Source organism: Uloborus diversus, chromosome 8, assembly GCF_026930045.1.
Source record: "Uloborus diversus isolate 005 chromosome 8, Udiv.v.3.1, whole genome shotgun sequence".
NCBI lineage: Eukaryota > Metazoa > Arthropoda > Arachnida > Araneae > Uloboridae > Uloborus > Uloborus diversus.
Genome location: NC_072738.1, coordinates 3,168,893 through 3,184,821, shown reverse-complemented (window position 1 = coordinate 3,184,821; position 15,929 = coordinate 3,168,893). Strand labels below are relative to the sequence as shown.

General features: G+C 31.5%; 1 protein-coding gene across 1 annotated transcript in view; it reads left to right on the top strand.

Annotated features, from left to right (window-relative positions):
- Nucleotides 1–15,929, top strand: part of LOC129228193 (retinoblastoma-binding protein 5 homolog) — an 85,511-nt gene that overhangs the window by 46,813 nt on the left and 22,769 nt on the right. Inside the window, exon 9 of the mRNA XM_054862860.1 lies at nt 11,099–11,246. Within this exon, the coding sequence (XP_054718835.1) occupies nt 11,099–11,246 (148 nt within the window). The remainder of the gene's footprint in view (nt 1–11,098; nt 11,247–15,929) is intronic.

The following is a 15,929-nucleotide window of genomic DNA, read 5'->3' as shown; positions in this document are numbered from 1 at the left end:
CTCCTCCCCCAATTAATTTTCTTAATTAACTTTTTCTTCTTAGGAGTTTGATGGAGCATTGGACTGCATCAGCATCGCCATAACTTGTGCATTCAACCGACATGGGACCATCCTCGCTGTGGGCTGCAATGATGGCAGAATTTTCCTCTGGGATTTCCTGACCAGGGGAATTGCCAAGATAATCTGTGCACACATCCACCCTGTGTGCTCGTTGAGGTAAGAGTAAGATATATGCTAAAGTCTTTGTTGAATGTTGAACAGTGTCAATTAGTAAGTTAGGGATCACAGATTTTGCGTTATAAAAATTTCAAAATTATATACTGTATATACTTGCGTGTAAGTTGAGAAATTTAGTTAGAAAAATGAAAATTAAATTTTGGGGGTTAACTTATATACGGGGCTGAACTTCCAAAAATATTTCCCGCACAATTCTTGGGGGGAAAAAAACATTTAAAAACGTGAATATTTTCCCAATTTTATACCAACCCTTTAAAGCAAATGCTATAAAAATAAATACTTACACATTCTGCTATAATTTTTCGTGGTCTGGCTGTGAAATAAAGACTAAATAATTACAGTGGATGGCCAAATATGAACAAAGTGCGGGAATCGTTTTCGCAAATTTTCCCGTACTCATCTCTTTAAAAATAATATAATATGGCTACAGCTACAGCACAAAACTTTATTGATATTTTTTCCAAATAAAGCAACTAGTAACAAAAATCGTAACAGCAAAATCGAACCCTTTACAAAAATCGCAGTATCAGAAATGAACCCTTTTTGTTCAAAAAAAAATAATAATCAGACGTTTTTTAACATAAACTTGTTCATTACCCTTCATTTTTTTCCTCATTAACATTTCAAATTTAACAGCAAAACGTTCCCAACTTTTTCAGAAAGTAGATACTCAACTTATACGCAGGTTTTTGATTTTTTCCCGATTTTCCTCCTACAAGTTGGGGGTCGACTTATATGCAAGATCAACTTATATGCTAGTATATATGGTAGATCATCTTACAAATTTAAAAAATAGTATTCAAAATATAATAACATTTTTGCATATCATAATAAGTTATAGCTAAAGTGAATCTTAAAACTCAAAGTCATTCATTTTCATTCACAAATAAAAAGGCTTCTTAGTAGAGCATGATCCTGCACTTTGAATTTTCAAGGACAATCTGGTATTATTTTTTGTTGTGAATTCTGTTTCTCTTTTGAAAGCTCTGAATTAAGGCGACAAGGTGAGAAACAGTTCTAAAATTAACTTGCCGGACAATGTTTTGTTAACAGTACAGAAACAGTTTTTTTTTTTAACTACATGACTTATTGTTTACTCCTGAAAAGTTAATGTGGTTTACAGAATTGCATTACATTGTTGTATGGTTTAAAGGCATTCTATTATTTTTTATTTTCCTTTACTTATTTCATAATGTGTTATTACTTTCAGTTTGTGAAAAATTCAAGTGTTTAAAGTTACAGGAATGAGATTTTTCAGGCTTTTACTGAAATTCCGGCTTTTTTTGTTGGCTTTTAAAACCTTTCCTCCTTTTTTTTGCCTCTTTCAGCCTTATTTTTCTCAAAAATCAGAAAAAAAAATGATTTTTTAAAATTTTCGGTTCTTGATTTCTTATTCTTTCTATTTTCCTCCTTTGAATCTTCATCCTCCGTGATATCTGCCAAAGACGTATGTTTTATCATGCCAACGACGTGAAACATGTTCTGTGCCGAAAGTTGCATGCTTCGTTTCAGATTTCAATCTTTTTGCATCCTGCAAGTATTTCAATTATTTTTAATGTTTGGTGGTATTTTTACTATGTACTACCTTGTATCTGCTTGTTTTATTCATCATTTCAATAATATTTTTATTGCTTTAATTTATTTTAGAAGAAATGTAAAAGTCAATCAAAAAATATGGCATAGCACCCACAGTCTCGAATTTTATTGAAGCTTGGCATGGTTTCTTTTTTTATGTATTTAAGAAAGTAAAAAATATTTATGGTGAATCTCAAATGGTTTAGGCTTTACAGCCCGTTAAAAGTTTTGAGATTTCATGATTAGATGAGGCAGCTGCAAGTTGTTCTTTTGATTCCGAAATCATATTAGGAAGTTTTTTAAAAAAAATTTTTGGGTTCCAATGCAAGGAAAAAGATAACCAATCGTTTATATTCATATATGTTTATTTATTTTCAATTCTCACTACAAAGGGTATGTTCTACCACATAAAGAAATTTTAGATTTTTCTCTCTGTTGAAAATTTTTACTTTACAAACAGACTTAATTTTAAAATTTATGTTCTCACTCGTTTAACACTAGAAACTCAAACATTTTTAATGAAAAAAATGTATTTTTCTAACACGATTGTGTGATGCAGCCAAGATTGACCTCTGACTCCCCCAACCCTTTGTTCAAGGATTCAGGGGTAAGAAATTGTTGCCTCTTTTTCATAAAATTTAGATTTATTTAGGAATAACTCTTGCAAGAAATGGTACAGTGCAGCAAATTGTACAAAATTATTACTTATGCTTGATTACATACGTATTACCTTTGAAACTGGTACATTACTCATTTTTTATTGAATTTTTGAATATCATGGCTTCCAGGTTCTATTTTGATGCAGTTTTGGATATCGATCCTTCCTCGAAATTTTAAACTTAAAGCATAGTGCTCATTAAGAACAGAAAAAGAAGTATGTTTATATAACCTATGGGTTAAGAACTTTGTCTTTTGTGAACATTATTCAATTATTTTTCAGCTGGAGTCGAAGCGGTCACAAACTGTTCAGTGCTTCTACGGACAATAGGGTAAAAATGTGGGAAGTGCTTACCGGTGAATGCCTGTTTGAATATCGGTTCCCGTCTCCTGTCCTTAAAGTGCAGTTCCACCCCAGGAATGAGTGAGTCATCAGTTTTTAGCTTCTTTCTCTTCAGCTGCTAATACAGTATGGGACCCCAATTTGAGAATCCCTAAGTCCTAGAGACCCAAAACCCAAAAGTTTTTATTTATTTATTTTTTTTTCAAATTCCTAAATAAAAAAAAAAACTTTGAATGTTGAAAATTGTTTACAATTGACTATTACTTATTAAAAACATAGTATTTACATCTTCTTTTAACATTTCATCGATGCAAAATGTTATTCGTAATATTAGCATTTTGGTGTAACTGTGCTGCAATCTTTAATCATCCGCTTTCAATTTATGACGTAGCTTTTAATTTTCGAATTAGCATACAATACAAAGCATATTGAGCAAAAGTACAAAAATACTTTTGGTCTGAGTATGATTCATGTATTGTATCAATCGTCAAAAATATATAATGCATAACAATCAAAAGCAACATTGGCGGATCATATACCAAAGCAACATATCCTTTTTTTTTAAAGCATACCAAAGTATGCTTTCATTGAGATTGATGAAGAAAATAAAAAGAACTTTGCCTCGTACATGAGCGGTATTCCGGAATAACATCCCTAACATGGCAGAATATAACTTGGGTATTTTATGAGTCGGGTTCTAAAATTCAGAAATTCTGAAAACCCTAAAGGTTGCAGCCCAAGCATTCAAGATTTGGGGTCCCATACTGTATCAACTTTTGAACAGCTCTCTGACTCTCATGTGTGTTATTTGGATCATGAGATAGTAATTCTTCAGTTGAGAACTAATGCAATTGGCACTGATGCAGTTAGTAATTCTTATTTGGTTGTTGATGCTACTTGAAAGAAATAAAATGACCCTAAAGAATTCAAAGTACAAATGGAACCTTAAAGTTAGCAAACTGATCATCTTTGTATGACCTTTGATTATTGTAAGTTTGCAGGCTTTAAATCTTTTTCTTTGTTATTGTTGTTTGTACTTTTTAATTATGGTGTGTTATTTTATTTTCCTTATTTTAGTGCTAAGAGTTTGGTACAATTTACAAATTGATGCTACATCTTGACCATTTCTTTGAAATAGTGAAACAAATTACGCTACTGCGAATGAAAAGTGCTTGCTGTGGTATATAGTTGATGTATTTATATAATACATATTCAAGGATTTTTTAAAAGTTTATATATGAAAATTGTATGCTGTATTATAGCTTAAAAATTTGCTTGTTCTTTAAAAAACATGACACCTTTCACTAGCACAGGTTCACTATTGTGCGTTTGGAAAGAGTTGCAGAAACTGTTATTTCCTAATTGAAAAGGTATTCTAACTTTGATGTCATAATAATCTTTCTCGAGGGCTTAAAATAATAATAAAAAAATATTCTGATCGTAAACACTGAAAGATATGTAAAAGTATTAAAACTTTTACAACTAAGCATGAAACTATTTATAGTAATGAAAGTATAAAGCGATTGTTTACAAATTTCTTGCTGAGGCTGTGTATATTCTTCTCCATAGAGAATTCCTTATTCATTTCAGTATTTAAGTATTTTATGTTTCAATTTGAAAAATATGTGTTACACTTTAGTTAAATTTTGATTGTTGTTAATTTATGCTCAGTAGAAATTTAAATTTTGGAGAAACATGCTACATTTTAATGAACAAACATTTGCTTTAAAGAATAGTATTTGTGGTGGCATTTGGTACTTCAATATTATTAATCAGTCAGTTTTTCAGTTATTTTAGTGGTAAAATAATATTTAAATAGGTTAATTGTGTGTTTTGCATTTAACTTGTTTCTTAGTTAGAAATTGCAGACAGTGTTGGGCATTAATCAATTGTTTTTTCAATTGCCTTGTTAATTGATTAAAAAAGTAATTGCAATTAAATTAGTTGCAATTAAACTATTAATTGCCCTTTGCAATTAATTTAATTGGGTTAATGTACATTATTCATTTCTCACAATTAAAATAATTTCAATTAATTTTTTTAATTGTTTTATACAACAATTAAAACTAACAATTAACTTTATCGGTACAGCTCAAGGTACAGAATCCAAAGTATTATTCAATTTCGTTTTTTCGTTCAGTGCTGAGATTGTTTGCTCGCCGCATGAACTAGTCTCGTCTAGGCAAGCTTTTTCCACACTAAAATGTTTGTGTTTTAATTAAGTGTTTTAAATTTGTGTGAATCATTGTTTTAGTTTAACTTATAACAGGGAAGGTGAGAAAGAAGGACATAACAAGGGACGTGAGGTCTCAGAGACCGCTCTGTTTTATTTATTTATTTTTTTAATAATGTACTAATTAAGATATATTTCTGAAATTTCTCTCAGAAGTTATTTAGACTTTTATTAGTAAAAAAAAAAGTAGGAAAAAAAAAATGGTTTTGAATTTTTAATTGAAGTATACCTTTTCTGAGGAAATTTCACTGGAGCTATAAGATTTTTTGAGAATAGTAATATTCTGCAGTAAAATATTTATTGCTTGTAATAAAGTTACTGTTGAACATTGATCTTTTATTAGTTGCCAACATGTGTATTTAAATAGTTAATAATATGGTACCCGTCCAGCGCCCTCATCCCAGGTAGACCTGTCGCCTGTACAGTATATTATACAAAACCAACAATTTTTTTAAGAGTCAGTTTTAATTAAAATTACCAAAACAATTGACAATTGTTAATTGTAGCAAACTAAAATTGTAAACTACAATTAACAATTAATTAATTGTTAACTGTAGTAAATTGCAATTAACAAGTAATGAATCGTTAGCTGTAATTTCCTACAATTACAATTGATCAGTTGTTAGTTGTTGTGGTTACGTTTACCAATTAATCAATTGTTAATCTTTAATTGTTCATGCAATTAAAATTTGCCCAACTCTGGTTGCAGAAAAAGTAAATTTTAGCTTGTGTTTTTGAAACCCATCAAATAGCAAGGATTCAAGCTTATTTGCATATTTTGTTATACAAAAAGCTTGGAGAAAATTATTTTCTTTTTTTAGCTACCTATTTTCCTCTTTTGCCTTTTTTTCTTCTTTTCCTGAAAAAAAGAGAAAATAGTTAGAAAAAAAGAGGTTTAAAAAAATGTTATATATATATATATATATATATATATATATATATATATATATATATATATATATTTTTTTTTTAAATTCCATTTCAAAGAAAAGTCTCGAAATTTAGTTCAACGGTGCTTTAGTGATTCTACAAGCAAAAAATATTTTTTGACCACAACAAGATTTAAAGATGAAATTCTTTTCATTTTCAGCAATTTAGTGTTGGTTTGTCCCATGAAGCATCCTGCAATACTCATTCACACAGACCGAGAGGATGAGCCGCACTCCCTGATACCTTTGGATGATGAGGTAACAAAGTCTTTGTTCTCTTAAAAGGTTATGAGGGTCAATGCATGTTCTCTTTGTTGGGTCTCTGTTTTGTGAAAAGAAAAATCCGTACTTTACCTTTACAGGTTGACTTGCTGATTTGTTTGCTTACTATCTCAGTGAACATTTAAAAAATAACATAAACATCGCCACCATTTGCCTTCCACTTTTCCTTATTTTGCATTTTAAAAGAACTTTTAGTGTTTATTAATATGTTGGTATAGTTTTTTAGCTGTTCATTTAACATTTTAATGGATCTTTAAAAGTAGCTGTATTTAGTTGGTGTTGGTGCAGTGCTTTATTCAAGCTCTGCATGCTATTTAATCATTTGTTTTTTTAATGGCAGATTATTTACACTTTTATTGCTTCATTTAATAATTTAGTGGATAATTTTTCATCTAAATGAATCTTTTAATAACCTGCTTTTTTAAAAGTTTTTTTAAAAAGACAAAATTACATTTCTATGTAATTTTCACCAAACATGTTGGAAATGAACTGGGAGATGCACAGACATTTTGGATCCGGTCACATATGACTTTTACGAGTTTATGTTGTTTACCTTTACTTCGTATTTCACTCCTCATTTAAAAATTCCTGGGCCCTCTTCAGACTCGGATTTGAGCCAACAGGTGTCCCTTCTCCCCCCCCTGTGCCCCTGGAAATGAATAGGTTGAATAATAATTGACAAGATGAAAGATGCATTATGTGACACACCTATAATGGAAAAATAGTAAAAAAGCCTTTTTGGGATTTTTCTGTTTTTCAAGAAAAATACTATTTCCCAATTTTTTGAGGAGAAAAATATCATTAGTAGCATTTTTTATTATCACACTTGAATATTCCCTTGTTGTCAAAATACCCGATGAATAGAGATTTTTTTAAAAAATTTTAACGTATTTTTCTGAAATGATTTGTTGCTTTTGTAAAGAATATTGAGTAAAAAAGCCGATTTAACAATACAGGATTTTGTTTAGGGGCCATTTTGGTGGTACAAAGTCATTTGAAACAGAAACGAAAGTGAATCCGATGTATGTCTGAATCCACTTTTGAACAACCTGCATTGCCTTTTAATTCATTTTTTTGTCTTTGCCTTTTTATTTCATTAGATATACTTTCATTTTGAGTTCCAAGTTTGACAAATTGAATTAGCGTGATTGTTCAAATGATTATCTTTTTACCAAGTACGCACCTTAATAAATGCAACATTTTCCCAGTTGTGTTCTGTAAAAGCCCTTATAATGTTGAAACCTCTACTCAACAGTCAATAATTTATGGGTCTCTGTGGGACACATGTCATAATTTCAAGTGACTTGAGTTTTGAAAAGTAATTATGAGACATAAAATGAATTATGAAAATAAATGTGAACCGAATGCTTGTGAATGATGCTTGAAACATAGACTGAAGATGAATAATAACAGTAATATTTTCATTTGATCAGAACACCGTTTTTTTTTTCAAGAAATATAAAACTTGAAGCATAAATTTAAGAAGCTACCACAAGCTCAAACCTTTTTAATACACATTTACCTTAATTTTTTTCCACAACCAAAAAAGTTTCATCAAGTCTGTTTGCAGTTGTCTTTCTGCACTAAAATGGTAGTTAGATTCTTTAAGCTTTAATTAAAGGAACAAAGTATTAAGAAAATAACTATGTCAGACCTGCCAACTCTGCCATTTTTCAAGCAAGACTCCAATTTTTTGCCCCTCTCTCCCGGTTTTACATTTAAGTATCAATTTCTCCCATTTTCTTTAGATTTTTACTTTATCATTAGTTTTTCATGGTTTATCAAGATTTTAATTTGTAAAGTCACACCCTTGCTCCTAGAACTCAAAAGAGGGTACTGTCATAGCTTCTTGACTCTTTCAAGACTCAATGGCGCCATACATCTGTATAGCATTTCGTATGCTTGTAGGGAAAAGACTTAGGCGCATTTTGTGTAATTGGGCAACAATCTTTTAGCATCTGTTTCTGGGTTCTCTTTTCTGAAAATTTCCTGAATTATGTCCTGTACAAAACTAAGTCCTGATTATCCAAGTTAATGTGGATCACAGCTGACTCAGGTAACCAAAAAACTCAATTAAAGCTTGGTTGAAGATTATAAAAAAGGAAAGAAAAAAAGTATGATGAAAATAATTTAACAAATATAAAATTAATACCAGTACTTCACAGGCAATATGCATTATACTTAAGAGTTTTTAAAATAAAAAAAAAGTGCTTAATTGTTCTTTGTAAATCCAAATATTTGATAGTCCGGTTAAAGCAGAAACTCGTATAATTGGAACTCTACTGTACATTTAATATTATTATTTTGTTATTTAGGGTGATGTGAACATAGTTGGTTCGTTTGACCGTAAGGGAGCCCACGTTTATACTGGCAATGCTAAAGGAAAAGTAAGTTCTTGTTACCCATAATTTGCCTTTGGTTTTTGAAATGATTGTTTTCTCAGATTGTATACCTGTTTCTTTTTCAGATTCTAGTGTATTCTATTCCTGATTTGGTGCTCAAAGCCTCCTTTCGTGTAACCACCGGTACCTCAAACAGCACCTCCATTAAATCGATAGAGTTTGCTCGGAGAGGAGAGTAAGTGTCCATTTGAGATTTTATTTTGAGGAGCTTAAAAGTATGAAAATATATTGCACAATATTACCGTATCAACCTATATCAGCCAGAATGCCTCAAAATTCAGGGTTCGCTAGGTTTTCAATAACCCTTGCGTGGCTCTTTCTGGCATGCCAAAAAAAAAAACGAGGTAAGAGAAACATACTCATTTTAGAGTAATAAGTTTATGATTAACATAAAAAAAAATGTAAGTTCTATACATTGTCTTACTAATATTAATAAATGGTTCAATTGTGTAGAAATAATAACTAACAAAGTTATTTTTATTGTTTTGATTAGAAAATCTAATTGGTTGCGTATACTTATATTATTATTATTGTATACTTATTCCTTTTCATCACTGTAAGAATTATTAAAAATGGTGATAATAATCAGGGTTGAAGTGCAACAAATTAAAAATTCCTTTTTCAAACCTATAGTAATTGAAGTCATTCCTAAGACTTTGATTATTTAAATAAATAAATTTAGTTCAAAGATTTTTATTTTACACTTTTAAGTATGCTTAATTTAGTTTTTAGTACCACTAATCAAATTTGTGGAATGTTGATATAACATTTTAAAGTAATTTAAGTATATTTGAGAAATGAATGGGGACACGCCAAAAGATTGACTTTCCGGTTAGTAAAAAAAAATAGGACAAAATAAATGAGTTATTGTTTTAATAGGGATAAAATAACATCAGAAAATTTATTTTTAACTGTCCAAAAATAAATTTTCAAAAAAAAAAAAAAAAAAAAATATATATATAGGCCAAACAATCCTTGAGTTATTCTCTTGGGACATAATAATGTTAGGATTTTGGAGAATCCTCCAAATACATTTATGCCTGGGTAGTGCATATACTATAATATTAAAATTAAAAAAATCCCTATTGTATTTCCAATATATGTAGGCCCTCGATATAACAATACATCCTCTGCAGCAATATATTTCTTTGGTCCCCAAAATATTGTTATAGCGAGGTTTTACTGTATCAGTATTTTCATTTCACAACAACACTTTAATTTTTCAAAAAATATAACTGCATGATAATGTAACAACTCATTATTTGTTTACATAAACAGAAACTTGGCAGTGTTGCTGTGAACAAAAACCAAGACAGACATAGGAGTTAGTCATCATCAAAATTTTAGAAATTCTTTCATCTTGCTTTTTGTTCCTACAATTGGTTTTTTATTTTCTCCTTTATTTTTTTACTTTAATTCTACCTATGCACCTCATGTACTTATCATTTATTTTAACCTAGTTTTAAATTCTGCTCTTTATTGAATTTTCAGCTGCTTCCTAGTCAATGCGGCAGATCGCATTATCCGTGTCTACAAAACGACTGAAGTTCTTTCTTGCGGGAAAGATGGAGAGCCTGCTCCTATTCAAAAACTGCAAGATTTGGTGAACAAGTACGTACTGTTGTCAAATTGTTATTTTCGTAACTTTTCTCATAGTATCCCCCCAAAAAAAACCAGTTGCACACCAAGATCTTTGTGCATAATTTTATTGTGGGAGGTAAAGCTAAACCTTATAAGAAGTAAAGATATCTGAAGTAACTATAAGTTACTTTAAGAGTGGCATTCTGTCATTTTGCATTTGTCATCAGGACAGAATGTGTCCTGATTGTTGCAAGATGAAACAGCTTTCTGCTGACGAGTGAGTATTTCTCAGAGGTCAAGGGTCATTGTTTACTGGCACCCAGTAAGCTGTATTTAATAGGTAACTTAATTTTGAATGGCAAAACAAAATTGAGCTAAAGTCTACCTATGGATGATATGGAATTGGCAAACGTCTAAATAAGATCACATGACTCGGCTAACTTTAGGTCTGCAAAAGCTGACCTCCCTGAAAACTAATAGATTTGTCCATTTCCTCCTGTAAACAGGACGTCTGCCTTTCCATCTAATCGGTAGTGAGTCTGTACCTGTTTTGGAAAAAACAAGTTAAATAGAATCTTAGCATTTGTCATTATAAAATGGTTCAAGCGTGAATGAATTTAAAGTGAAAATTGCTGTCAGGCATTGTATGCTAAATACTGGTACTTTTATTTTTCAGACTCTTTCAAAGTTATATCAGTATTGTGTGTGTGTGTGTGTGTGTGTGTTTTGCTTTTACTAAATCACAAAATATGGGATTCACTTTTTTTTCTTACTGAGGGTTTTTTATGACATTTTATGAAAAAACTAAAGCACCGTGTTATGAAATTGTGCATTGAAGTGCATTTGCCTTCCCTTGCAGAAGTACATGGAAGAAGTGCTGTTTTTCAGGGGATGGCGAATACATTTGTGCAGGCTCCGCACGACAGCACTCTCTCTACATTTGGGAGAAGAGTCACCTCGTCAAAATCCTGCACGGGACCAAAGGAGAACTTTTACTTGATGTCATTGTAGGTTGCGTTAATTTTGCCTAAAGGTTGTGTTTTTTTTTTATTTATTTAGTTTTATGGTTTGTTCTGTATATTTTATATGATAGTAGTATCCAAGATAAACACATTAATAAATATATGAATTCTAGTAATCAATCAAGAATTGAAACTAAAGTTAGCACCATAAAATATTGCGATAACAATATGAATAAAAAATGCTAAGGAACACTAGCACAAAATGCTTTAGACATTACTTATTGTTTTGAGAAGCAATATTTTTTTTTATTTTTTCCCAATGCCATATGCATTAAGTTTAATTGAATTCAATTATTAATAATAAATTTTTGTTTTTGCAATTATTTCGAAATTCATGAAAAGTTTTTCTCTTCTATGGAAATCTAAAACTAAATTACCACACATCTAGACAACGTGGTTCCAACCTTTAATTAACTTTTGATCTTTTCAGCCAATCAGGTGACTTTCCTTACCTCAATAATCCTAAAAGGATTCCAGGAATGATTTTATTGCAAATGCTCCGAGTTTGACACTAGTTTTGAAATTAACTCTCTGTACTATTTTATTACCTTGACACTAGTTTTCAAAACGAATTACTAAATTTTTCGGTTTTTTGGCATAACCTGTGACTTTGAATACAAAGATTTAAGGACTTTTGCATAATTTATTTAGGTTCACCTGAAGTACTTATTTTCTTAGTTCTCAAAACACTCTCTTTAAAAACTCAGGTCCTGAAATGTTTCTTTCTTAAAGTTACGAGTTTTTGTGTGCCTGCATTCCATTATACATGGGAAAACTTTTTCCAAGGCTATCTGAAATTAAAGCTTTCAAATTTATTAAATATATAATTAGTTTGTCACTTAAAAACTACTTATATTAATGTGAACTGCTTATTACTAAAAATTTTAAATTTAATAACTTAATAATTATTTTTTAATATCCATTTTTCAGTTTATGAACTCTATTATTTCTGTAAATTCCGTTACAATGACACAACTGAATATCCATCACAATGAACAAAATGTTCAATCCCGTTTTAAAACCCGTTAAGATAATGTATAAAAAATCTCATTTTAAGATAGCTTTTTTTTTTTTTTTTCAAAAATTTGTTACAATGAAAGATTTTTCTCAACTTCGGTTAGAACATTTTTTCTTAATGCTGTTTTCGGAAACTAAAACCAGTATGTTGTGGCCATCACGAAACTTTCTTCTATATTTCTCTTTTTTTTTTCTGATCCCTCCCCATGCTTGACGAGGAAGCAATATTCCCAATGAAAGCAAAATTACACATGCAAAAACTTGACGACCATCCCAATGTCTGAATTATTGCAAAAGCAAAGCAAAGAGCGAAAATTGAAAGTTATTTTAAAAGCCTTGCTTGAATTAATTACAAATATTTTATTTGTTAACAAACATAAGATGGCAACAGTTAAAAATTTTAAATCATTGAGATAATATTTCCGATCATTTCCATACAATTAAAATCACGGGAAATACGCAGACGACAATCTATTACGATTTATCTTTCTTATTGTTGCATTAATAAAGCTATTTTTATTCAAAAAAAAAAAAAAAAAAAATCAACACCTCTTGGAGCGATTGGCGTCAAAATTGAACCAAAGCCTGTTTACATAAGGATTCACATATATTCCAAATTTCAACCAGAGCGTAGCATTACTTCTTGAGATATAGGGCACTCACAATGGAAAAAAAGAACGGGCGATTGCGCTACCCCCCTTTTAGCTGTTGACACCAAAATAAAATCAGCTCTTATACCCACTAAGGGCTACTTGCCGATAAATTTTTCTTTCATTCCGTTCATTATTTCTTGAGATACAGCAGTCACAATTGACGACGAAAAACGTTCTATAGCTCAACCCCCGTTTGAGTTATTGACACCAAAATTGAATCAGCACTTGTTCCTGTTACTGGCAACATATGGACCAAATTTTGTTTGATTCCGCCAGTTACTTCCTGAGGAATAGCAATCACGCGTAACTCAAAAAAACGTCCCATTGCTCCACCCCCCTTGGAGGAATTCGCGCCAAAAACCAATGGGCACAAGTTCACATAGGGGCACATATGTGTACCAAATTTCGTTCGATTTCATGCGGTAGTTTTTGCTGTAGAGCGGCCACAAAAAACTGGTCACACACAGACGTGACACACATACACACATACATACACACACACAGACAGACAGACATTTTCCAAAAATAGTCGAAATGGACTCAACACACCTCAAAACGTTCGAATCCGTCAAAATTCGAAATTCGAAAATTTGCATGAATCCAATACTTTCTTCTATATATTAAATATAGAAGAAAGTAAAAAAGACTTTCACCAGTTGTAATGTGAAAACTCTGTTTGCACTTTCGGAACAAAATCATTCAAGGTAGAAATCTGTTCATGCTAAAATGTAAATTGATGTGTGCCAATGAAAATCAGTGTTTAGCCAAGTGCAATCAATTTCTGCGCACTAAATATAAAGCACCATATGAATTCAAAAGGAGGTCACCAAGTTTTCAGCTTTTTCTGGAGGTGTAAGTGCCGTTCACAAATTAGACTCTTTTATAATGTCTTCTGGAACAAATCTCGTTCAAAATAGAACTTTTTATAAAGATTATCAATGAATAAAATTTCAAGCTCTTAATTTTTTCAGAATAACTAATGTGTTTACTGATATTTTAGATTAGTGTTCCCGCTAGGTCGTTTTTGAAGGGCGCAGCGCCCTGCCCTTTTCCATATCAGCAGAATGCGCCCTGCCCTTCTTTTAGGTCGCGAAATGCGCCCCTCCCTTTTCAAAAATAAGAAATTGCACCCTGTGTTTTTAAAAAGATATGCCTCAAGCATCCTTTGGACCTGCCGCGAGATCGGGGCAATTTTATTTGTCTAACAATCGTCCGCAAAAACACCCATGTCTTATCGGGCAAACTCGAAGTGCGCACCGAGTTTGCCCGATTTGCGCTCTTTCCTCCCCCCGAATGTCGAGCGATCTCGATTTCACCGGGGTTGACATATCTCTCGCTTTATCAGTAAAAGTTTTGTTGGCGAAAAGAAATGAAACATAAGTGGAATTTATTTTTAGCTCGTTATCTTGCAATACATGCACATAGGATGTCGTCTTAATTTTGAAAAAAATAAACAAATAAATAAAATACATGCATGTATATTGTTTCTGTAAAAAATAATTAATTGACTTTTATTGCTCTTTTTCCCCATTTTCTTGATTTTGTTCATTTATTTTGACATTTTTGGAAAAATTTAGGAATTTGCAACGCTGATGCGTTTTCTTTAACAATTAACAAATTGTATCTCAAGATCAAATTATGTATGGGGGGGGGGGTCTGTTCCCTGGACCCTCGAATACCCAGGGCACAAAAGTGACACATTTTGAAAATTAAAAAAAAAGTATTCTAATCATTCATTAAAATCTAAATTTAATGCTATTTTTTGCCACAAAATTCGCAAAGTGTCTGGTGACGTATTAACGGTATCAGCAGTGACACACTATTAAAATTTCGCAGTCTAGGAAAAGACTGTTTGTACTTTAACTATACACCATTAATTTAGACTAAAAAAAACAGTAAATGCGCATATTTCAGTATTTGCGGATAAATCAGTTAAAAGTAGCATTACGTACAACCTTGGTTTTCTCCTAAGCTGACCCCCCCCCCCTGTCAATTTTGTTTTCGGAAAGCGATATAAGTAAAAGTATGAATGTTTGTGTGCATAACATATAACATTTTTCCCCCTTGATCTTCACAATATTGAAGGAACATGGGGTTACTAATCCAGTTCTGAATAATAGAGCAAGGGACAAGCAAGTTGAACTAGAAACAATTATGATGGACCAGGTGGTGCATCTAATTCCCCCAATTCTTGTATGTACATTCATTCTTTAAAAGATTTTTCGAGTAGGAAAAAGGTTTGTGCTCGAAAACTATACGTTGCTTCCTGGAAATATTTTTACAAAGAGCTTCATGCATTTTCATCTGTCTTTTAGAAGCATTCCAGCTTAATCTCTAAGTAATACTATTGAATAAAGCTATCTCCCCCTTGGTGGTATTGATAATGCCCCCATGCCCCCACTTACAAAAGAAACTCTTTCACAAGTCTTAAGAATATTTTTGAATGACATTTAAGAAGATAAGGTTAGTCTGTTAACAACTGAAAATGTGAAAGTATAGGTGACTTTTCTGACCTTTAAATATTTAGAGGTCACAGGTACGATCACTAGTACACTAAAACCACGGCAAATATCATTATCAGTGTCAAGAAAAACAGATGTATCTTTTTTATTGTTTTATTTATTTTTTTGTTTAATTTGAGCTTAAAACCTTTCCATCCCCCCCCCCCCCACCCTTCAGCTTCAGCCGTCCTGAAGACACAACAGCGCCCGAGCGAAAATTACATGCCGTCCCCTACCAAAAAAAAAAATGCTTTATGCAAAATATTTAGACAATATATAATTAACCATTGAGTGCTGTTCAACTTAGTTTTTAGCCTACTTTCCCAGTAAAAGTTGAAAAGAAGAAAAAAGACATGAAAGAAGGCTGGCTTATTTGCATCTGAAAAATATTGCGAAAAACAAAAAAAAAAAGAAAAATAAATAAGATAATTAAATAAATATTAAAAAATTAAAAATTGAAAAGTAGGGTACTGAGATGGGGGGAAATATCTGTCGGT